The following is a 23,413-nucleotide window of genomic DNA, read 5'->3' as shown; positions in this document are numbered from 1 at the left end:
TCTCCGTTGCCTCCACGTCTGAGACTGTCAGTCCCCATATCTTGTCACGTGGCTTGTTGAGCACGTTACCGCGGAGACCTAGCACGTGTGGAGGCTCACACTATTCTCTGCAGCATCCACGCTCAACTCACCACGAGCCCCACCAATAGCGAGAACCACATTATAGCGACCACGAGGAGTTTAACCCAACGTGACTCTACCCACCCTAGCAACCGGGCCAATTGGTTGCTTAGGAAGCCTGACTGGAGTCACTCAGCATGCCCTGGATTCAAACTCGAGACTCCAGGTGTGGTAGTCATCATCTTTACTTGCTGAGCTACCCAGCCCCCCCTTGTTCTTGTACATCTTGGAAACGTCATTCAAACATTCACAGTGTAGGTTGGAAAAAGTATGTGAACTAGACTAATGACGTCAACAAAGTCAGATATTCATCTGTCCACAGTTAGACTATTGTCTATAAATGGAGATGATTTATTACTGTGGCTAATCTCCATAGAAGTGGCCATCCAGCCAAGATTATAAGGCACACTGCAGAATGCTCAATGAAGTTAAAAAGAACCCTAGAGTGACAGCAGAAGACTTCAATGGAACTGGTTAACATCTCTGTTCATGAGTCTACTATATAGAAAACGTTAAACAGACATGTTGTCCATGGCAGGACATTAAACGGAAGCCACTGCTTTCCAACAAAAGCATTGATGCATGCCTGAAGTTTGCCAAAGACCACCTTGACCACCTTGACACTGTATGGGGTAAAAAGGGCACCACATACCAACATGAAAAAATCATCCCAATGGTGAAGTATGTTAGAGGGAGCATCATGGCCTGGACCACTTGCCATCATCGAGGGAAACATTACTTCCCAAGTTTATCAAGAGATCCTACAGGATAATGTACTACAAAAATGGCTTCAAAAACAGAAAATCCTCCTTTTGGATTGGCCCATTCAGAGCCCAGACCTTAAACTAACACAGATGCTGTGGAATGACCTCAAGCCATTTGCGGTTATTACTGACAAAGGAGGATCGACCAGTTATTAAATCCAAGGTTTCACTTACTTTTTCCATAGCATTGTGAATGTTAAATGCGATGTGTTCAATAAAGACATGAACTATTTTAATTGTTTATATGTTGTTAGCTTAAACTCATTGTGTTTGTCTATACTTTGATGAAGATAAGATCGCATTTTATGACCAATTAATGAGAAAACCAGATAATTCCAAAGGGTTCACATACTTTTTCTTGCCAGTGTATACAAACAAGCAAACCAAAAGTAAGTAATAATCAATATTAAATTACTACAGTAACATTTTCAGGTTGGCTGGGTAAAAAAAAAACTGTATGATTGTAAAGAGGACTTAAGTGGGAACAAAAAGAGAACAATTTTTAACATTTGTAAATATTTCAAATATATTTATTTGATTATTTATATTATTATACACTGTTATTTGCATGACAGATTTTGTCGCAACCTGGCTTTGGCATCTATCTCACTATTTAATTTGTGCTGTTAGGACAAACATGCAGTGCTGGACATCACCCCTAACGCAGTGGATCGGCTGAACTATGCTCAGTGGTATCCCATTGTGGTGTTCCTGAATCCAGACAGCAAACAGGGCGTAAAGAACATGAGGACCAGACTCTGTTCTGAGTCCAGGAAGAGTGCCAGAAAGCTGTATGAGCGTGCTCTCAAACTGAGGAAGAACAACCATCACCTCTTCACCAGTGAGTACACCGAAACTGAAAAGCAAATGGACTGTAATCCAAGCACCACTAATGCATTGCACTTAAATAGGGCAATGCATGGATATTATTAATGGATTTACTCTGATGTTTGATAAGGTTTCTGTAATTAATTGCATTGTTACTTCCTTTTAGCCACCATTAACTTGAACAACATGAATGATGGCTGGTACGGTGCTTTGAAAGAAACCATCCAGCAGCAGCAGAATCAGTTGGTGTGGGTCTCAGAGGGCAAGGTAAGCTTCTATAGTTCAACATCTATGCCAATATATGGATCTATCAACTCTTTGTCTTAAGCCTAGTCTCTCATAGCCAGACCTTTGACTTCCTTTCCTACAGCTAGAAAGGAAGATTTGCCATTTAGGGGCATATTTATTGGAAATCTATGTACAGAAAACATAGCAGAAAGTAAGTCTATGCAGGCTTTGTTATTAGAATTTCTTGCCATCCAATAGTAATAAGGACTGATTATTTCACATACATAACTCAGTAAAGCAGAATATACAGTTCTGCACGTGATCCCTATTCCAAAGAGTTTGATTTGCCTTAGTATCCACTCTTACCCTCCATTTCATATCCACTGCTGTGGGTCATCAAACTCATCCTAACCACCCCTCCCTTCCCCCTTCTGTCCACCTGCAGGCAGATGGTGCTCCTGACAATGACCTTGACATCCACGACGATCGCCTCTCCTACCTCTCGGCGCCAGGCAGCGAGTACAGCATGTACAGCACCGACAGTCGCCACACTTCCGACTACGAGGACACGGATACGGAAGGTGGGGCCTACACCGACCAGGAGCTGGATGAGACCATGAACGACGAGGTGGGCCTTCCCACCGAGCCGGCCATCACACGCTCATCCGAGCCTGTGCGAGAGGACCCGCCCGTCATCCAGGACGCAGCCGGGTACCCGAGCTTCCACCATGCCATACCACAACCAGAGTCAGTTAACCGCATCAATCCAGCCGGGTTTAAGATGGCAGCGCCTCAGCAGGTATGGATTTGTTGAATATCATACAACTTTCAGTTGTATTTTTTAGCATAACGTTTTGCACAACCAAATCAAAAGTTTGGACACCTGCACGTTCTTTAGTATTACTAAAGACTACATTTCAGAACAATAGTACGGTCATCAAAACTGCAAATTATGCAGATGGAACTTTGGGTATTATGTAGTAGGGCTGAAATAAAACAATTGTCGACAAAAACTTTCGTTGTTGAATATTGCTTCTCAATTAAATGTATCTTGTTTTAAGGATTTTTAGACCATTTTAAATGGGAAAACAAGTGAAAACCACTTGATAACAATAGGAGTTTTTGCAGTTATTACTTTACTGAATTCAATAAAAAGTGTTTTTATTTCAGTGAATGTCATTTAGAGGTATTTTTACAAGATGATTTTTGCCCTCTTTACTGTTAGTAAGCACATTTAATACAACCTTTTATATTGGGGCACAAGCTGAATAATCGGTCAAGAGCTAATGATTAATCATTGCAATAATCACCTGAATAGTCAATTAATCGTTCGAATAGTCAATTAATCGTTCGATTAGTCGATTATAAAAATAACTGTTCGTTGCAGCCCTATTATATTGTGACCAAAAATTCTGCTCTTGGCATTCTCAACCAACATCATGAGGTGCCACCTGGGATGCTTTATAAACAGTAAAGTGTTCCCATGTATGTTGGACACATCTTGGCTGCTTTTCCTTCACTATTGAGTCCAGGAAACAGTATAGCAAACAATATAGCAATTTTGATTTGTGAAGAAATGTATATATAGGCACAATTAATATTTATGTATAAAATGAATTTCAAGCATTTAAGCAGAAACCTTTAGATTCAATTTCTTTTACTCTCTCCTATTTTCCTTCGGAATACGTGTTGAGAGATGCTCTCTCTAAATATGATTTGTAAGTCTGGAAAATTGTAGATGCAACAGGATTTGAACCACTTGTTTTTCTGCAACTTTTTAAAACTAAAGAAGATTCAATACCAGGTAAACTTTGTTCATGGATACATTTGGTGGTCGTAGCTACTTTTGGTCGCCGGTACTGTTGGCAGCGTTTGTCTATAACCTTTTTGCCCCATACTCCACAGCAAACCGAGGCCACGCTGGCCTCTACACACCCTCCCTCTACAGTGGCAGCAGCGCCCCCTGCTGTCGAACCCGCTGCAGCACTAGCGGGTACGAACCCAGAGGAGCCGCCTGGCACCCCTCAGGCCGTCTCCTTTAACAGCCCTGTCCCCGTTCACGACCCCCAGCCTGAACCCGAGCTCACTCAGCCCCCAACACACGAACCCCACCAGTCGCTTCCTCCTGGCCCAGATCCAAAGGTACCAGCACCACCGGAGGCTGGATCTGCTCCCGGGACATTCCGGCCCAGTTCCACCCCAGCTCTCTCTTTTCAACCTTGCCTGTCAATCACTTTTTCTTTGTCTCCTCCCACTCCACTGTCTGCATGATGCTCCACCCCACGCATGTGCTGCGTGTGTTCCTCTGACACGACAACAGAGACTGTGTAACTGGTACACATGCACCACAGGAGGACAAGGGCCCATTGCATTTGTATCTTTCTAAGTCGTAGAAGTGCAGTATTCTTACTTGTTGCCACGTAATACCTCCTCTTGCATGGCACCTAATGTATGATATTTCTTTCAGCTTGTTCTGTCTGTAGAAGGGTTGGGCGATATATTGTATATTCGAATATTTATGATGATTTTGCTGGCGATGTAAAATTAAGCAAGAGTGAAACACCGGTAATAGGTTTGACTGATAATTTTTTACTGACATTCACACTTTTCTGCTTAATCGGTTAACGATTCTTTAATATTGGGTCTACTGATAAGTGCTGCCATTTGAGTTTCTAAATAGGGGGGTGCACGATCGATTTGCCAACAATCTAAGTCATCTGATTTTCATCTTAAATCCATGATCGGTGATTGGCCGATTGTGCCTAGATTCAGGGTCGATCTATTTTGCAGCATGCATACTGCTACTCTTATGAATGAGCGATTGCACTATTAGCTTCTCCTCCTTCAGCGTGAACGTGCTCGTGTCAGTCAAACAAGCGCTCTCTCACAATATAGTAAAATTATGTATGTTTATATTTTTGCTCATTATCTATTACTATTTATTGTTATTTTGACAGATATAGATGATAAATATCACTCTTCCTCGTGTTCATTTAATTAAATATAGTGTGGAAAGCATGCAATGTATTAAACCTTTTAAATCTACTTTTCCAAAAAGGGTCTTGTTGGTTCAAACAATGGTCCCTTTGTTTGGGGAAAAAACAAATCACCCTTTTAAGCCATTTTATAGCAAATACATCAAAAAGTTAAAGTATCAAGATAGAATTGTATTAGCTATATCGCCCAGCCCTAGTCTTTAGTGATGGCCATAACTGTAGCATTTGGCATTGACCTGAATCACACCTGTACGGACGGCCGCTAGATGCACTGTTGAGTTGTCACTGAATTGCAAACGGACCTTTCCCTTATTTGCAAGAATGGACTTCTGTAGTTGCATGTTCATTTAACCTGCAGACAGTATCTTCAGCAATGTAAAAGGAAAACAACTGAACTAATTGTGCATAATGTCTTCAATGTTTGCTCTCAAAGATCTGAGTTGAAGATGTTATGTAGGAGCTCTTGTGATTTTCACACTGTAAAATTGTCTTGTAGGAGGCGTTGGACCTTTTACAGCTTTGCTGTCTTCAGGCTATACTTTGAAGTTTGAGAAGGAGCTTTTCAAGACACATGATGTTTTTAAAGCTTCACTTGATCTTATTATATATTTATTAGACATTACTCAAGAGAGGAATCAAAGAAACATAACCAAGTGGAGGAATTGTACATGTCAATGTTGAAGGGCTTCTTGTCAAATTGTAGAGCTGTGTAGTAAACTGATAAGATGCTTGTTTTATTGCATATTTAATCCATTATAAATGTTTTTTCTGATCAGTCAGAAGTCATATTTACTATGGTGCTTGCAAGGCAGAAATTTGTTGATATTCCACAAACATTTGTATACTTTATCTACAAAATTATTACAAATGATTAAAAATAATTGCATTAATTCATTCATCTTTATACTTTTAAGAAATGTTTAATTAAAAACCCAATAAAAGACTTTGAGCTAGTTTATCTTTATGCTAGTTTACTCCTAAACATTGACAAAATAAACTTTTAGCAGATAAACGCATTTAAAAACTACTTTATCTTTTGGGAAAATGGCCCAAAAATGTTGGTGACTATTTTTGTCCTATAAAATGCTCTCTATAATGAAAATGTACCCCCTCCTTAAATCACCTGCCAGCAACTAGCAATAGCAAGTAGCAAATTATGGTTCATAGCTATGGATGAGCCCTTCGATATGTCCCGCCCTAGCTTTTTATTTCAATAGGAAAGACGTCAACACAATGAACTGCTGAAGTTGTTTATCCCTCTGGGGTCAACGGACGCGCCGGCGCGTCCTGCTGGATATTTTCGCCATTACAGCGGAAACAATTTTAAATATTATGTCATTTTGGGGCATACAGATAAGTGTAAGACATCATTAGACACTATAAAGGGTCTACTTTTATTTGTGTACACTCACAATAACAACAAAACCTTGTGCTTTTGTAAAATAAAGAAAATAAAAAGGGTGAGCTTTCAGCTGTCTCTGTGTTCACGAGCATATTTCAGAAACGCGTCACAAAAATGAACTGAAACTCAGCGAATACTTATCACACAAACATGAAACATATGTCTAAAGAAAGCTTAAGATTTCTACTTTTAAATAAAACAATTCAAATATTCTTCTGCAATGTAATCTGTATGAAACAAAATGATGTACAGTTTTTACCGGTTCATCTAATTATAGATAATGTGATCACACCCACCAGCAGAGCGCGCCATTCATACGCTAATGTGCTGAGACGATCAAGGCAAATGGTACACACCCCGACAGTGTTCAGAGGTTTGATGTAAACAATTAATTCACTTTACTGCGCGTTTGTAACGATATACATGCAAAGAATCTCCTGGATAGTAAGGAAGAGTTAACATTTTCCTCAGAAGAAGAGCGGGACTCCGATGAACGTTTGTATTTTGAAGAGAGACTTGATCCCGCCGAGGATACAATTTCGGACGAGTAAGTCATTTAGTTTTCATTAGCTGACATGCTATTTTATATAAACATGTACATATTTTACTAGTGGGACTGTTCCAGACTTGACAGCCAGGATTCAGAGTATTGAAATTTGAATACTCAAATTTCAATAAGCAAGTTTTAGTTCCATTTAAATGCTGTTTCAGCTAAAGCAAGGATTTAAATTGTATGCTGTATGATATAAATATGATGTAAAAATAATATGAATGTTTAGATTTATATTTTATCTAGTGTTTATGCTGCCTCATTATCATCAACAAAGCTTATGCTTGCAAATATGTGTTCAGATTAAATGAGTAAACTGCACTTTAATTATGCCCATATTAGAAAATCAGCATATTATAATGATTTCTGAAGGATCATATGACACTGAAGACTACAGTAATGATACTGAAAATTCAGCTTTGATCACAAATTGCATTTTACAATATATTTAAATAGAAAACTGTTCTTTTAAATTGTAAAAATAGTTCAAAAGATCAATGGTTTTACTGTATTTTGGATCAAATAAATGCAGTCTTGGTGAGCAGAAGAGACTTCTTTAACCTACCATAGTGTAGGTCTAAAATTAAGTAAAGTCTTAATTTAAAGAAAATGTACAGTCAGGTACTCCAGCCTCCTCGCATAAGACCTTTCAACACTAAAATTGTCTTACAAAAGTTAGAGTGATCAGGATGGTTTTCACATCATTTTGTAGCAAAAACTCTAGGCTACAAGATCCAGTTCTCAAAAGCCTTGTGGACAAATGTTTAGTATGTGTTATATGGCCTTATTTCAATGACCACGCATAAACTTTATTTTCTCAAAAATACAAACCTGTACATACAGGTTGCTCACATATTATTGTAGCCCAGTTTGTGTTGAATACAGTGTTATCAGACTTTATCCATTAATATGTTTTTAAGCAACTGAAAAAATCACAAATGTCAAGGCATGTCAAAACTTCTCCAGGGCTCAAAATACCCTCAGACCCCAGAGGGTTAATGGGGCCTTTTTATTTTTGAAAATCTTCCATTAACTTTCATTGTTTGAATGTTCGGCATTCAAAATCTATCTGACAAGATGATGCCATCATAATATTTTCATATGAAATGTGATTAGTCTTGTTTCTTCCATTTCAATGCAAATATGGTGTTTTTAACATTATTTTAATTGTCATAGAGAATCATGACAACGGCAAAGCAGTTCTGATGCAGCATTTCATTTACGCATTACCAAGTCCTTAAACCTAAACTTACCTAAAACTCTAACACTATTCTTTTGCTACCTTGCAAGCACTAGTATTTCTTTCAGTAAATGGAGTTCTAGTACTAAGATTTGAAATCTTATGCTTGTTTTATTACCCTTGAAAAGATTCTTCTCCTTTTTCTCAAATTGCTTTAGTTTTCAAAATTCCTTACCTCTAACAATTTAAGTTTCTTTTCTGTATAATTGTGCATTCGCTTTAAGCACTTGACACTTTTCTAGCTCTTAGACTCTAATAGTTGATGCTTTGCCCCTTACAGATGTATATAAAGGATCTATACAGCATGGATGAGCCAGTCCGAGTGAACCACGGCATGAAGCCCCCCCCTCCCCAGCAGCAGGCTTTAGGACCCCCCACTTCTCTATCCTACAGCCACCAGCCTGTCTACCAGGACCAACAGCCATACCGCCAGTACGACCACCTGCCTTGTGGCTATCCCGGTGGTGGCTATGCACAACCAAAGCCTCACAACTATGACCCGCACCTGCACTACGACAACCGTGTGCCTCACTACAATGAGCAGTGGCCCCCTTACGACCAGCAGCAGACTTCACCGCAACCGCCACCTGTGTCCAGCTTCCCTCAGGGTCACCAGCCTCCTCCCCAACCCCGCTCTCCATACGAGGATGGCCCCACCAGGGATTTCAGTCCCCCTCAGTCTTACTATGATGGGGCACACCCTATGGGCTATGACAACCGGGCACGGCACACTAAACCTGCACTGGTGCGCTACGATGAGCCTCTGCCCCCTCCTGCAACCTCCTACGATGCTCGCTCGCCTTTCGAACGTGATCCACATAGTTTCCCAGGCAACGCTCTCCGCTCGCCAGATCCACCAAAGCAGTATTACAGCGATGCTGCGATGAGACCCTCGCACAACCCTGGACCCCCGAACCGGGCCTACAAACCAGCCCAGCATGAACCCATGGTGAACTCCGAACCTCCTGTTCCACCTCCCAAACCAGAGGTGGTTTTGTCTCCAGTGGAACTGACTCACCCAGCAGCACCCAAACCTTTGCCACCTCCCCCCAGAGATGATGATGATGAAGACCCCGCTATGAAGCCACAGTCTGTGCTCAACAGGGTGAAGATGTTTGAGAACAAGCGCTCCGTGTCTGTAGACCGAGCCAAGGAGACTGGGGACGTAGCGGAAATCAGGGTTTGTCCATTTTCTTAAGCACTTGATGACATTAAACCCCATACTTTCTTGTTGAGGAGTGTCTTTGTTATTCAACTATCTTTTGCAAAGTTTATTCAATGTATTAACTGGTGATGCATCAAAATGAAAATTCTTGGCCGATACACTAGGCTGGAAAAAGAAAAATTACTATTTTAAATTAGACTGTTTGGAAAACTACAATTAAAGCTGAAGTGTGTGATTTCTGCACCACTGAAGGGATTTGCAAAAATAAACAGTTTTCAAACAGCTTTCTGAAAATGCCCTCTATCTGCTTTTAATCGAACAAACAGATAGTCCCACTCCCAACTCACACCATTGGCCAATGATGCTCAAAACAAACAGTGCAATTTTTATAGTGCCACAGAGACACAGTTTTTTTTTTAGTTTTTGAGAAAATTTACCGATGAATACTTATAGTTATTAGTGAACTTATAGTATCTGTATATTAAGTTGGGATAGGAGAAAATATTTTAATACCAAAAAAAGTTACACACTTCAGCTTTAATAACTAAACCAATTCAAAATATCATAAGAATGTTCTACATGATTACACTTGTTCCTTATTCAGGTAGCATCATTACTGTAACATCTTGGCTGCCACAGCTTTTCAAAATATTGCTTAATATTTTAAATTCATGCTACAAAGTGCTTAAGAATACACAACAAAGGACAAATATGTTTTCCCTGAATCATTCCAACATCCATGTGATCTTGTGAGGAAAATATATTGGATTTCTCAGTGACAGTAGCCAAGTTTTAATAAAATAAATGTAATAAAAATTATTTTAAACAAATGGTATGGAAATTCGGCTTCATTCGCTTATTGTTATTGCAATATTATGGTTTTACGCATAAATAAAATGTGCAACTTAGGTGGAAACCGCTAGTATCGCTTACAGATCTAGTTTCAGATAAAAATGGTGAATTCGCAAGTATACGTGATACCACCAATTCTGCGCCAAAAATGTCATTTAAATCTGAATTATTTCACATGAACACGTTCATGTCAGTATTTCTGTTTTTTAATTTTTAAATAACGGATTCGGCCAAAATTTTCATCCTTTTTTCTCGTTCAGCCAAAAAAAACAAAAATGGCTGAAAATGTTCTTTGTCTGAACTTTCGGTGCATCTCTAGTGTTAAAGAGTACAGAATAATTGTGCTTCTTTATTGTGTTTTAAAATGCAGTGTATGTTGTGTAATTGGTTTGTAAAGTGTTGATTGAATGCATGTACTTTCCTTTACAGCCAACAGATATACCTAAACCTGTGAGCACTTCTGGCCCTGTGCTCAAAGCCAACTCTCTCAGCAACCTGGAGCAGGAGAAACCATCTTACAGGTATAACCACATATAGATACAAACAGGATCCACAATTAATACTATCCAGGTACCAAAGGCAAATAAAAGTGTTTTTGGCGAGAAAAATGCTTACTTGCCAGTTAAAATGCCCGTATCTTTAACTACACATTGTCATATAAACATTCAGTCAGCGAGTACCGCTATGGCGGATTCGACAAGTCATCCGTTAGCCTCATTCAAATAAACCAACGATTCAAAGTTTGTGAGTCTTTTTGATCAATTCATTAAATGAACCCGCTCATAAGAGTCATTAACTGTTTGTTTGATTTCCTTTGCAGCCAGTAAATGCAACGCAATAAGAAGGCATGATAGCAAGGCTGTCTAGGCTATTACATTTCTCTGACCATAGTTTATAGATGCTGCAAAATCCCTAAACCAATTTTCACAGTTCAGCATCTAACTCGTCCCGCACCGTTTGTCTTACACCCATGAATGAGGTGTAAAATCAACTGGCTTATTAAGGAGACATGTGCTATGACTTTTATAAGCCATCAGGCATGCAATGTTCATCAGGCGAGTGTACAATGTTCGCCCAGCTGGCGAAAAAGCAGAGAAAAAAAATCCCATTTCCATTGTCTGGAAATCTGAGGGATTATATCTCTGGATCAGAATGTTAATAGAGACATGGGGATGGGGTCTTTTGACTCGAGCTAGCAAGCAATCTGTAAGTATCACCTTGGAAAATGTTTAGCCATGCGCAAGCAACCATCTAAAGCACCTTAGCAACTGAAGCCCATAGACTTCCATTGAAAATGGCTGAAAGGGATATCTCCAGATTAGAATGTCGTAGAGACATGGGGGTTGGCTCGTGTCACTCGAGCTATCAAGCAGCCATTAAGAAGTATACTGGCAACTGTCTAGTTACACCCTAACGACCATATAGAAACACCCATGTCTCTGCATTAGAACATCTAGAAACATTTTGATTTAGGGCAATAATGAGGCCCTTGGTTGGACAATGTGGTGACCAGCCACTTTTGCCACGGCAAGTGCCACTCATATTTTCTTCAGAAAGTGTACCTATCTAGTTTTCTTTTTATTATTTCACAGTATCCAGCCTTTTTATCTCATCAAATTAATCTCTGACGCAACCTCACAACTCTTGCCATCACGCTAAAGATTCAGTGCACGGTGCTAAAGTTATTGTCGCAATTCTAGAAATCTGTGTGGGGAACACATTTTTTTTATTATTTATTTATTTTTGTATCCCCTTGTCCCCCAATGTTGGCATGCCCAATTCCCACTACTTAGTAGGTCCTTGTGGTGGCGTGGCTACTCACCTCAATCCGGGTGGTGGAGAACAAGTCTCAGTTGCCTCCACTTCTGAGACAGTCAATCCATGCATTTATCAAGTGGCTCAGTGTGCATGACACCGCGGAATCTCCACATGTATAGGCACATGCTACTATCTGCATTCCACGCACAACTTACCATGCGCCCCATTGAGAGCAAAAACCACTAATCGTGACCACGTGGTACCCCATGTGGCCCTACCCACCCTAACAACTGGGCTTAATTGGTTGCTTAGAAGACCTGGCTGGAGTCACTCAGCACGCCCTGGATTCGAACTCGCGACTCCAGGGGTGGTAGCCAGCGTCTTTACCACTGAGCTACACAGGCCCCCCTGGGAAAACATTCTTGAAGTTTAAAGATACATTTACAAAGTTATAGTGCAAATCTTTTTGAAAATGCATAGTACCTGCACTTGTCCATTAGTGGTGAATGGTTTGAAGATCCTTAAAACAAAAGCATTCCTAGAGTGCCCTCTGCTGGTTGACCTTCATTCTGGAAAGTGCCATTAGATATTACATAATATAAACATGTGATCTTTCCTAGTTTAATTGTTGTGCACTTTCCCATTACTATTCATTGCTCTGTTCTTAGAGCCCCGGAGCCCCAGAAACCTCAGACACGTATAAGGGATGACGTGATCCGCTCCAACCACTATGATCCTGATGAAGATGAGGAATACTACAGGAAGCAGCTGTCTTACTTTGACCGCCGCAGTTTTGACAGCAAGGCCACGAGTCAGCCCAACCCTGGAATAAACCGCTTCCAAGAGCCGCCCAAACCATCACAGCAACAGATAGCATATCCTTTTGTCAGGTACATCTCAATAAAAGTTTCTTTCACCAAAAACAGTCAATGTGGCAATAAAGATTTCAGTCTAGATTCTGATTCTTCACGCATCTTTTGCTTCAGGACGGAGTCTTCAGAGAAGGTGAGCCCTGTGGACAGGAGATACGAGCCTTTGCCACCTGTGAACCCATCACCTGCTCCATATAGCCAGCCCACCCCTGCTGCTCCACCCACTTCCCTGCCCAAACTCACCAACACAGAGGGTAAGAACAGTACTAACATGTTGTAGAAGTACAACAGCTGTACAGAATGGTGATATTGGTGCCACTCTGATGTTGTTATTGTGTTTTTAAAATCATTTTAAACATGTTTCACTATTCATTTATTGCAATAGAAAATCACATTCTTAACAAATGTTTGTTTTCCATAAAACAAAATATATATATTTTTTTTTGTCTAGTTTTGCTGTGCTCTAAAATATTTAATCGGCTAAAATACATTCTGCTCTCATGTGGAATAAAACTTGCTTGCAAACCATAGATATATAGTTTGATTTGTGAGTGAATCCTTTTAAATTAATCCTTCAAACTGGTTCACAAAATTGTCTGAAAAAAGATCTGTAACACTTGTTAGTAAGGTTCCATGTTCATTTGTATCATCTCTCTCTCTGTGTTCTCCAAGTGAATTCAGTGCCAGATCCTCAAAGTTCTCCCAAAGCCAAACCGGACCTGTCCGCTCTCAGAGCTCCTGCTCGGGACGACCCCATCCAGACCAGCTACCTTCCCCCGAAGTCTTCTGTCAACGGCACTGATGCTCCTCCCAAAACACTGAACGTCCCAACCAGCTACAACCGCTATGTCCCGAAGCCTTACACCAGCTCCGCCCGACCTTTTGAACGCAAGTTCGAGAGCCCCAAATTCAATCACAACCTGCTTCCCAATGACACGCAGTCCAAGCCCAGTGTGAACAATAACCTGAAACCTCAGATCTCGCCGCAACCCCTGGACACTGACAGCGGGGTGGACACTTTCACACGCACCATGGACAACAGGCCCAAATATCAGCACAACAACATTAATGCCATTCCCAAGGCCATACCCATCAGGTAAGATGAGGAAATTAGGTCAGCCGATTGGTGGACCGCTATTTCAGCTAGTACCTGTTTTTCACCACACTAACTTCCCTCTTTCTATTCAAGTTGTTAATTTCAAATGCATTGAATTACAGCAATGCCCAGAAAAGTCATTGGTGCAGAAACTCTCATTTGAGAAATGTTTTATTTTGATTATATAAGGGCATATCCCACTAAATACATGTCATATTTTAAGCCCATAATATGTGTGTTTATGTGCGTGCATGTGTGTGTATATTATATTGCAATGTAATGTATAAAATCACGGAGATATGGGTCAGGAGCTTCAGTTAATGTTCACATCAACCATCAGAATGGGGAAAAAATTTGATCTCAGTTATTTAGACCGTGGCATGATTGTTGGTGTCAGACGGGTTGGTTTGAGTATTTCTGTAACTGCTGATCTCCTGGGATTTTCACACACAACAGTCTCTAGAATATATAGAGAATGGTGTGAAAAACAAAAAACATCCAGTGAACATCAATTCTGTGAACGAAAATGACTTGTTGACAGAAAGGCTACATTAACTCAGATACTCACTCGATGGGCTTCAACAGCAGAAGACCACGTTGGGTTCCACTTCTGTCAGCCAAGAACAGAAAACTGATACTGGAGTGGGTCTACTATTTGTGTACCTCTGCAGAAATCCAGATTTGTCAGACCAGGCAACGTTGTTCCTCTACTCATCTACTGTCTAGTTTTTGTGAGCCTGCAGCTTCAGTTTCCTGTTCTTAGCTGACAGTAGTGGTACCCGAAGGGGTCTTCTGCTGCTTTAGCCCATCCGCCTCAAAGTTCGACATGTTGTATGATCAGAAATGCTTTTCTGCATAGCACTGTTGTAATGCATTTTTATTTGGGTTACTGTCACCTTCCTGTCAGCTTGGACCAGGCTTGCCATTCTCCTCTGACCTCTGTCATTAACAAGCTGTTTTCTTAGCAGAACTGCCCCTCACTGGATGTTTGTTGTTTTTTTTTGCACCATTCAGAGTAAACTCTAGAGACCGTTGTGTGAAAATCCCACAAGATCAGCAGTTACAGAAATACTCAAACCATCCTGTCTGGCACCAACAATCACGCTATGGTCCAAATCACTAAGATTACATTTTTCCCCATTCTGATGGTTGATGTAAACATTAACTGAAGCTCCTGACCCGTATCTGCAAGATTTTATGCACTGCACTGCTGCCACATTATTGGCTGATTTTATAACCGCATGACTATGTAGATGTACAGGTCTACACATATATATACACACACACACACACACACACACACACACACACACACACACACAGTTGAATTCAGAAGTTTACATAGACTTAGGTTGAAGTCATTAAAACAAATTTTTTTAACCACTCCACAGATTTAAAATTAGCAAACTATAGTTTTTATAAGTCGTTTAGCACATCTACTTTGTGCATGACACAATTTATTTTTCTAACAATTGTTTACAGATTGTTTCAATTTTTAATTGATTATATCACAATTCCAGTGCATCAAAAGATTACATAAACTAAGTTAAGTGTGTCTTTAAGCAGCTTGGACAATTCCAGAAAATGATGTCAAGCCTTTAGGCAATTAGCTTCTGATAGGCTAATTGGAGTCAATTGGAGGAGTACCTGTGGATGTATTTTAAGGCCTACCTTCAAACTCAGTGCCTCTTTGCTTGACATCATGGGGAAATCTAAAGTAATCAGCCAAGACTTCAGAAAACTGTGGACCTCCACAAGTCTGGTTCATCCTTGGGAGCAATTTCCAAACGCCTGAAGGTACCACGTTCATCTGTACAAACAATAGTATGCAAGTATAAACACCATGGAACCACGTAGCCATCATACTGCTCAGGAAGCAGATGCATTCTGTCTCCTAGAAATGAATGTAGTTTGGTGTGAAAAGTACAAATCAATCCCTGAACAACAGCACAGGACCTTGTGAAGATGCTGGAGGAAACAGGTAGACAAGTATCTATATCCACAGTAAAACGAGTCCTATATCGACACAACCTGAAAGGCTGCTCAGCAAGGAAAAAGCCACTGCTCCAAAACCACCATAAAAAGCAAAATTACAGTTTGCCATTGCACATGGGGAAAAATATATTTTTGGAGAAATGTCCTCTGGTGTGATGAAACAAAACTTTAACTTTTTGGCAGTGATGACAATCATTATGTTTGGAGGAAAAAGGGTGAGGCTTGCAAGCTGAGGAGCACCATCCCAACCATAAATCATGGGGGTGGCAGTATCATGTTCTGGGGGTGCTTTGCTGCAGGAGGTACTGGTGCACTTCACAAAATGGATTTCATCATGAGGAAGGAAAATGATGTGGATATATTGAAGCAACATCTCAAGACATCAGCCAAGAAGTTAAAGTTCGGTCACAAATGGGTCTTCCAAATGGACAGCGACACCAAGCATACCTCCTAAAGTTGTGGCAAAATGGCTTAAGGACAACAAAGTCAAGGTATTGCAGTGGCCATCACAAAGCCCTGACCTCAATCCGATTACGAAATTTGTGGGCAGAACTGAAAAAGTGTGTACGATCAAAGAGGCCTAGATACCTGACACAGTTACACCAGTTCTGTCTGGGGAATGGGACAAAATTCCAGCAACTTATTGTGAGAAGCTTGTGGAAGGCTTCCCAAAATGTTTGACCCAAGTTTAAAGGCAAATACTTACAAAGTGTACGTAAACTTCTGACCCACTGGGAATGTGATGAAAGAAATAAAATCTGAAATATATAATTCTCTCTACTATTATTCTGACATTTCACATTCTTAAAATATTGATCCTAACTGACCTAAGGCAGGGAATGTTTTCTACGATTAAATGTCAGGAATTGTGAAAAACTGAACCATTGTGAGTTGAAATGTATTTGGCTAAGGTGAATGTAAACTTCTGACTTCAACTGTATATATGTTACATGTAATATATTATTTTTATTTATTTATTTATTTTGTATGTAGAAAAAAAGCTTTGAAGGCAATTTCATGACACATTTGTTTTTTTTTTTACTTTTTTAAAACACTAATGTGTCCAAGTTCAATGTTGAGTTTCCTTGTAATTCACATTATTCTGATGATTCTCATTCTCAGCATGTAGAACCTTGAGGTCAAAACACTGTATTTCTGTGCAGTACAGACAATGTGCCTTGGCACTATCTTTAAGAGGATTCTAGAAGTCCTTCAGACTGCTTTTAATGGGCAGAATTCAAAAACTTGATCATTCCACAGAATGTTCAGAGAGATAACAGATTTTTTTTTTTTTTTTCACATTTTACTGAACGACTCCCCATGGTCTGTTTTCTAGCCCTAATGCTCTGGATGATGATGACGAAGATGAAGGTCACACAGTGGTTGCCACGGCGCGAGGCATCTTTAATTGTAACGGTGGGGTGTTGAGCTCCATAGAGACCGGAGTCAGTATCATCATTCCTCAAGGAGCCATCCCAGATAGTGTGGAGCAAGAGATCTACTTCAAAGTGTGCAGAGACAACAGCATTTTGCCCCCTCTGGACAAAGAGAAAGGTCTGAGTCCTTCACAAGTGTAGACATGAAAGATTATGCATCCTCGTTTGTTTTTTTTCTTGCTTTGTTTCAAATGTTCAGTTTTTTTTATTTTTTTTGGTATGTTTTTTGGGGGGGTCAGCATCATCATTCTGGGTAGCCTGTGTAGCTCAGCGAGTATTGACGCGGACTACCACCCCTGGAGTCACGAGTTTGAATTCAGGGTGTGTGAAACCAGGTCTTCTAAGCAAACAAATTTGCCCGATTGCTAGGGAGGGTAGAGTTACATGGGGTAACTTCCTCGTGGTCACGATTAGTGGTTCTCGCTCTCAATTGGTAAGTTGTGCGTGGATCGCGGAGAGTAGCATGAGCCAACGCATGCATCACAACAAGCCTTCTAGAGCTTCTGCATGATTAATATAATGAAACTTTTGGACGTTTCATCATCCGTATTGCGAAGCACTCGCCTTTTTGATGTGACATTTTTATTATATTGTTACTGGTATTTTAAAATGAGTAATTGCAGAATATACAGTAAGCAATGTGTGCATGATTAAAATTTACTACATTATTTTATTGAAAAAGCATGTTGAAATCTGTGTATCAAATTCGATTCAACAGGCTTTTGAGCTATATCCCTTAATCACCATTAGATTACATTCATTCCCACCTCAAAAAACTAAATGAATAAATAATAAATTCTGACATGTAATTTCATAAGATGTATTTAAAGTTTGAACTAATATTTATATGTATTTTCAGACATACAGCCTGATCTGTCATTATAAAGATCTCATTGATTTACATTATAAGCTGTTTTGATGTCATCTTTCTTTAAGTTATTGAGGCTGAGCAGCAAATGTTTCACAATGTCCTTTTTTTAAATGTCAATAGTGTTTGGTGCATAAAATACACATTTTATTTTAATTCATCTAGTAGTATTTGATGTGCAAAATTCCAATGTCAAACATTTCTATATATGTTTATAGACCAAGAAGTCTATTATTTTAAGTCTAAATTATTTTGGTCTTTGAAGCTCATTTTGTGTTTGTGTGGTTTGACAGGTGAAACGCTGCTCAGTCCCCTGGTGATGTGCGGCCCTCACGGTCTGAAGTTTCTGAAGCCGGTGGAACTGCGTCTCCCACACTGTGCGTCTATGACCCCTGATGGTTGGTCTTTTGCTCTAAAATCCTCCGACTCCTCGTCGGGTACGCTGTCCTTTCTCTCTGTCCTCCTTTGGGTCTTTTGGGTTCGGGATTCAATCTGTTTGAAAGAGGTTCATTCATCCCACCTTTGGTTGTATCATTTTCTAGTTTCTCTGAATTAAAGGTGCACTCAGTAATTCTAATCCAGTACACTTTTTGTCAAATTCTGCAAATATCTCTTCAGTCTGCTAACTGTCTGTTCTGTGGGTGGGCTGAAACAAAACCTAGTATTGGTACACAGCCCTGGCTTTGTCAATGGGACAAAAACAAAGTGGATCGGATCGATCCACAAGAACACTACTCCAGCCAATCAGCAACAGGGGGTGGTTCTTTTGTTCAGCAAACCAAACGGTTACTGTTGTTCCCTTGGCAATGCACATGCATGAATTTTGGGGGGGGGCGGCACTGAATGAAGATGTGTGTTTATTTTGGCAGTTGAGTTTGAATATCAACAGTGTTTCTCAAGAATCGCTGAGTGCGCCTTTAACCTTTCACGCCAAGCCATTCTGATAACATGATGCTTTCACAAAAGCGACCTTGGCCAAGTCTGGCTTTGTTTCGGAATAGCATATAACCATACTACACATGCTAGTTGTAGAGCATGCAGTATTTTGTTTGTATAGAAAGCCCTGCTATATTTGACAAAATGTGCATTATACCAGGGATTTTCAAACTGGGGTCTAAGGGGTGCGCATGGAAATGAAATAAAAAGACATTGACATGGCTGAATTTGATTTTGCTTTCTAAAGACTGTTTGGAAATTATGAGATTGTTTTTGTATTGACAGTCCTTGTTTATTAACTGTAAGAAATAAAAAAAAAACAGGGGAACGGGAACCCCTGTAAGGAGATCGTCCTATTAGGACATCCTAGGCATCGTAAAGTTTGAAAACCCCTGCAGTATATAAGACTATGTCCAGACTGCAGGCAAATCAGATTTCTTCTAAAGTCAGATGTTTTCAGGCAGACTGTCCTCACTATTAATTGCAAGTGATCAAATCAGATTTGCGCATTCAGACATAATCAAACAGCATGGGCTGCTTTGGTAATGACATAGGCGTTCCCACATGACGATGCTTTCAAAACAGATGTGGGAAAAATCATCTTTGGTGCATCATCTCGCTCTCCAAATAAGCGCCCTGTCCAGTCGCGGTCGCAAGAAAACCTCAGCGACAGAGGAGACTGGTAAATATTGTGATGATCCGTGCTGCAGTCACTGTTTTTTGACGTCATCGTGGTGTGTCGCGTTAAGACTAACGCAAAAGACCATTTGAAATCCGAATTGAGCAGCCAGAGCGTCTGGACAAAGACACATCTGAAAAAATCAGATTTAAATTGCGTTTGAAACCACCTCTCGATATGGTTTTAATCAGATTCGGACAAATCAGATTTCATGTGGGGTTTTTTTTTTTTGCTGTCTAGACTATCAAAAACTCATCTGCATACAATCTGAATATGGTAAATGGTCTGCACTTATATAGTGCCTTTTTAACCTTAGCAGTATTCAAAGCGCTTTACACTGCGTCTCATTCACCCATTCACACACCAATGACGGCAGAGCTGCTATGTAATGTGCTAGTCTGCTATTGGGAGCAACTTGGGGTTCAGTGTCTTGCCCAAGGACACTTCTGCATGTGGAGTCATGTGGGCCGGGAATCAAACCACCAACCCTGCGATTAGTGGCCAACCTGCTCTACCACCTGAGCCACAGCCGCCCCTGGATATGCAAAAGATCAGATTATTAGTGGCAGTCTAACAGAGCATACTGTAAGGAGAACTGCATCTCACAATGTAATGTTCATTTTGATTTTCCATTTGTTGTTTGATGAATGAAGTGTTTGTAACATCAGCAGTAATTTCAAACTTCTCTTTCATGACTCATTATTTGATAGGTCTGCCAAATATTGTACATTCTCATGTATACTTGGACAAAGAAATGAGTTAGACTAAGCAAAAACTCGCTATAGCTCGATTACAAATGTACAAGTAGAAGTACAGAGTATGTACAGTGCTATATAACTACAATGCAATATGAAAGACTTGACCTTCCACTTCCTGTACGACAAATGATCTGTCTTGACTTATTATTTGATCAGACTTAAGTTAAGAGTTAAAGGGTTAGTTCACCCATATGACTTCCTTTCTTTTTCTTTACACAAAGGGAGAAATTGTGGAAAAAATGTTGTGCTCAGTGATGTCATACAATGGCAGTTTATGGTGACCGTGTCTTCAAGTTTCAAAAGCACAGCTGCACACAAACCAGAGAACAGAACTTACTAAATATGTCAGATGAGTTTGTAGTTGAGCCTAATTTATTTGAAACAGAGTTCTCAATCAAACTGAGAGAGATAGTCTGAGGAGGCTGAAGGCAGCTACAGTCACACCGTGTCCTAACCTGACTGCAAACGACACGTGATAAAAGGTATATTTTTTCTATGTTTACCAGAGTTTTTGTCCTATCAGCCATGACAAGCGGCTGATACATTCTGTTGATTTTTGGCATTTTGGTGGGAAACTTTGTCCCCTATGAACTGGCACCGGTCCAAAAACGTTCTCATAACAGTATATTTAAGCTAACATCTCACTAGCCGGTTAAAACTACTTGAATTTGGCCAAGAATGTTAGACCTACCAAATGTTTTCACTAAGGTTTTGCTCCCTTCAGGTGGAGGTCTGTCACATACTCACCGGTTCAGAATGAAGAAGAGGTGACAGACATTCCCGATTGCTCTATCTCTCTGTATGATTGAGTACTCTGTTTCAAACAAATGCGGCTGGGCATAGAAATTCATATTTCTTTCGACTACAAACTCTTCAGACACATTTAGGAAGTTCTGTTCTCTGGTTTGGGTGCAGCAGTGTTGTGTTCTGTTGTTTCTACTGCTGTGGCGGACCTGTTTTTAGATAAACAAAACAAGATGTCACTTGAACGCCCCATCTCCGCTGGGTTATAACAACCCAGCGGAGAGTAAACAATGACCGAATTTTCATTGTGGGGTGAACTAACCCTTTAAAACTTTTTTTTTTTTTTTTAATTGGATTGTAAGTACTTAACAAAAAAGTGTTTTTTGGGGGGCCTGGGTAGCTCAGCGAGTGAGTCGCGAGTTCGAATCCAGGGTGTTCTAAGTGACTCCAGACAGGTCTCCTTGGCAACCAAATTGGCCCGGTTGCTAGGGAGGGTAGAGTCACATGGGTTAACCTCCTCGTGGTCGCTATAATGTGGTTCTTGCTCTCAGTGGGACGCGTGGTGAGTTGTGTGTGTGGATGCTGTGGAGAATAGCATGAAGCCTCCGCATGCGCTACGTCTCCACGGTAACGCGCTCAACAAGCCACGTGATCAGATGCGCGGATTGACGGTCTCAGACGCGGAGGCGATTGAGATTCGTCCTCCGCCACCCGGATTGAGACGAGTCACTATGCCACCATGAGGACTTAAAGCGCATTGGGAACATTCAATGCGATATAAAGTGGTCATGTGACAACAGTGTAATGCTACCTTTTGAAACATCAAGGCCAACAAAGTGTGCCAAGCTCTGCAGTGACTGCCCACTTGGATATCTGAATATTTTTCAATATAATTTAAGTATATTGTGTCTATACTTTTATATTTTTCCATTATTTTTAATTTAACTATGCATTCGTAATGTTTCATGGGATTCTAGTTCATTGCCTCATAAAAGACGTTACGTCTTGTACTTTTGTCTTTTTGTCTGATTTTCAAATACATATTTGCTTCAAATAAAATTTTACGATGTTGTGATTTGCCTCGGAGCTGGTTGGTTTGGTTCATGGTTTAGAACTCTTATGAAGAATTTCATGAAATCCGTATGGAAAAAATGAAGGGGAAAAATACTTCCGGAACCCAGGCGGCTAAAAGGATTGGGGTGTGCATTGTTGTGCTCTATTGCATATTGCTTTTTACTTTATTATTAAACATAGTAGGCAATGCAGGACTGTGCAGTATGGAGTAGGCTAGTAATCCATTACGAGTGTAGCCTCTGTTCTTATCGTTTTCATCAGCATTCTCAGAACACAAACACAATTGTTATTTAAATATTTATCCCTTATTTATTTATAATGTATCCATGAAATAGTGTTAAATGTGCTGTATGTAAGATTGACAAGAAGCGTTTGAAATGGTACTGCAGTCCAAATTCAGAATATTGGAGAGTTGTCTGCACCGCCCCAGATTCGAAGCTCACGAAGGTTGCCAGAATGATGCTCAATGCTTACCCATTAAGGAGAAAATTAGCCAACTCTGTATCCGTTTTAAAGGAGTTCCAGGCTGTAATCTGTCTCCATCTTCCAAAGGTATCTCCATATCCCTGTTTTACTACACCTCTGGTCATGGTGGTTTTTAGACGAATGGCGAGGCTTTTTAGGTTGGGTGTAATCTGTTTGTCTCTGAGCCAGTTCGTTTGCTGGCTTCAATGGCTGCAGCACGCAGTATAGTTTGCCTGCAAACTTGTTCAAATCTGGCAACCCAGCAGTGTCGAAATATTATTGTTGAGTGGGCAGTGGGCGGGGTTCACACAGGCCAAAACATAAACAGAAATTCCGTCCAGGAATGGAAACTACAAAGTAGAATATACTGGCTGTAACACTGTTATCGGAGAAGCCAGTATTTAAACTTAGCATTAGTTTCCTAATTCTCTAATGATATATTATGGCCATTTTTATGATTTAGTACAGTAAAAATATTACATATAGCACCTTTAAATGTAAATGGAGCAGTGACGCATTGCTCAGATTCATTATGTCAAATGCTTCAAAGTAACTCCTTAAGTTCATAAGGAGTGTGTATTTATACT

At 40.1% G+C, this 23,413-nt stretch overlaps 1 protein-coding gene across 14 annotated transcripts in view; it reads left to right on the top strand.

The window, feature by feature from the left end:
• tjp1b (tight junction protein 1b) overlaps positions 1-23,413 on the top strand; it is a 167,477-nt gene that overhangs the window by 142,218 nt on the left and 1,846 nt on the right. For 8 of the 14 annotated variants that reach the window (XM_052122804.1, XM_052122800.1, XM_052122801.1 and 5 more), the window contains 11 exons: positions 1,515-1,725; positions 1,879-1,979; positions 2,386-2,739; positions 3,846-4,082; positions 8,409-9,308; positions 10,575-10,666; positions 12,572-12,793; positions 12,890-13,029; positions 13,448-13,871; positions 17,203-17,420; positions 18,464-18,607. In XM_052122804.1, the coding sequence (XP_051978764.1) occupies positions 1,515-1,725; positions 1,879-1,979; positions 2,386-2,739; positions 3,846-4,082; positions 8,409-9,308; positions 10,575-10,666; positions 12,572-12,793; positions 12,890-13,029; positions 13,448-13,871; positions 17,203-17,420; positions 18,464-18,607 (3,043 nt within the window). The remainder of the gene's footprint in view (positions 1-1,514; positions 1,726-1,878; positions 1,980-2,385; positions 2,740-3,845; positions 4,083-8,408; positions 9,309-10,574; positions 10,667-12,571; positions 12,794-12,889; positions 13,030-13,447; positions 13,872-17,202; positions 17,421-18,463; positions 18,608-23,413) is intronic. The other 6 variants (XM_052122813.1, XM_052122806.1, XM_052122805.1 and 3 more) reach the window with 4 other exon arrangements.

This window comes from Xyrauchen texanus, chromosome 49 (assembly GCF_025860055.1).
Source record: "Xyrauchen texanus isolate HMW12.3.18 chromosome 49, RBS_HiC_50CHRs, whole genome shotgun sequence".
In the NCBI taxonomy this organism is placed as follows: Eukaryota; Metazoa; Chordata; class Actinopteri; order Cypriniformes; family Catostomidae; genus Xyrauchen; species Xyrauchen texanus.
The sequence above is the reverse complement of the archived record's forward strand: the minus strand, read 5'-3'. Positions and strand labels throughout refer to the sequence as shown.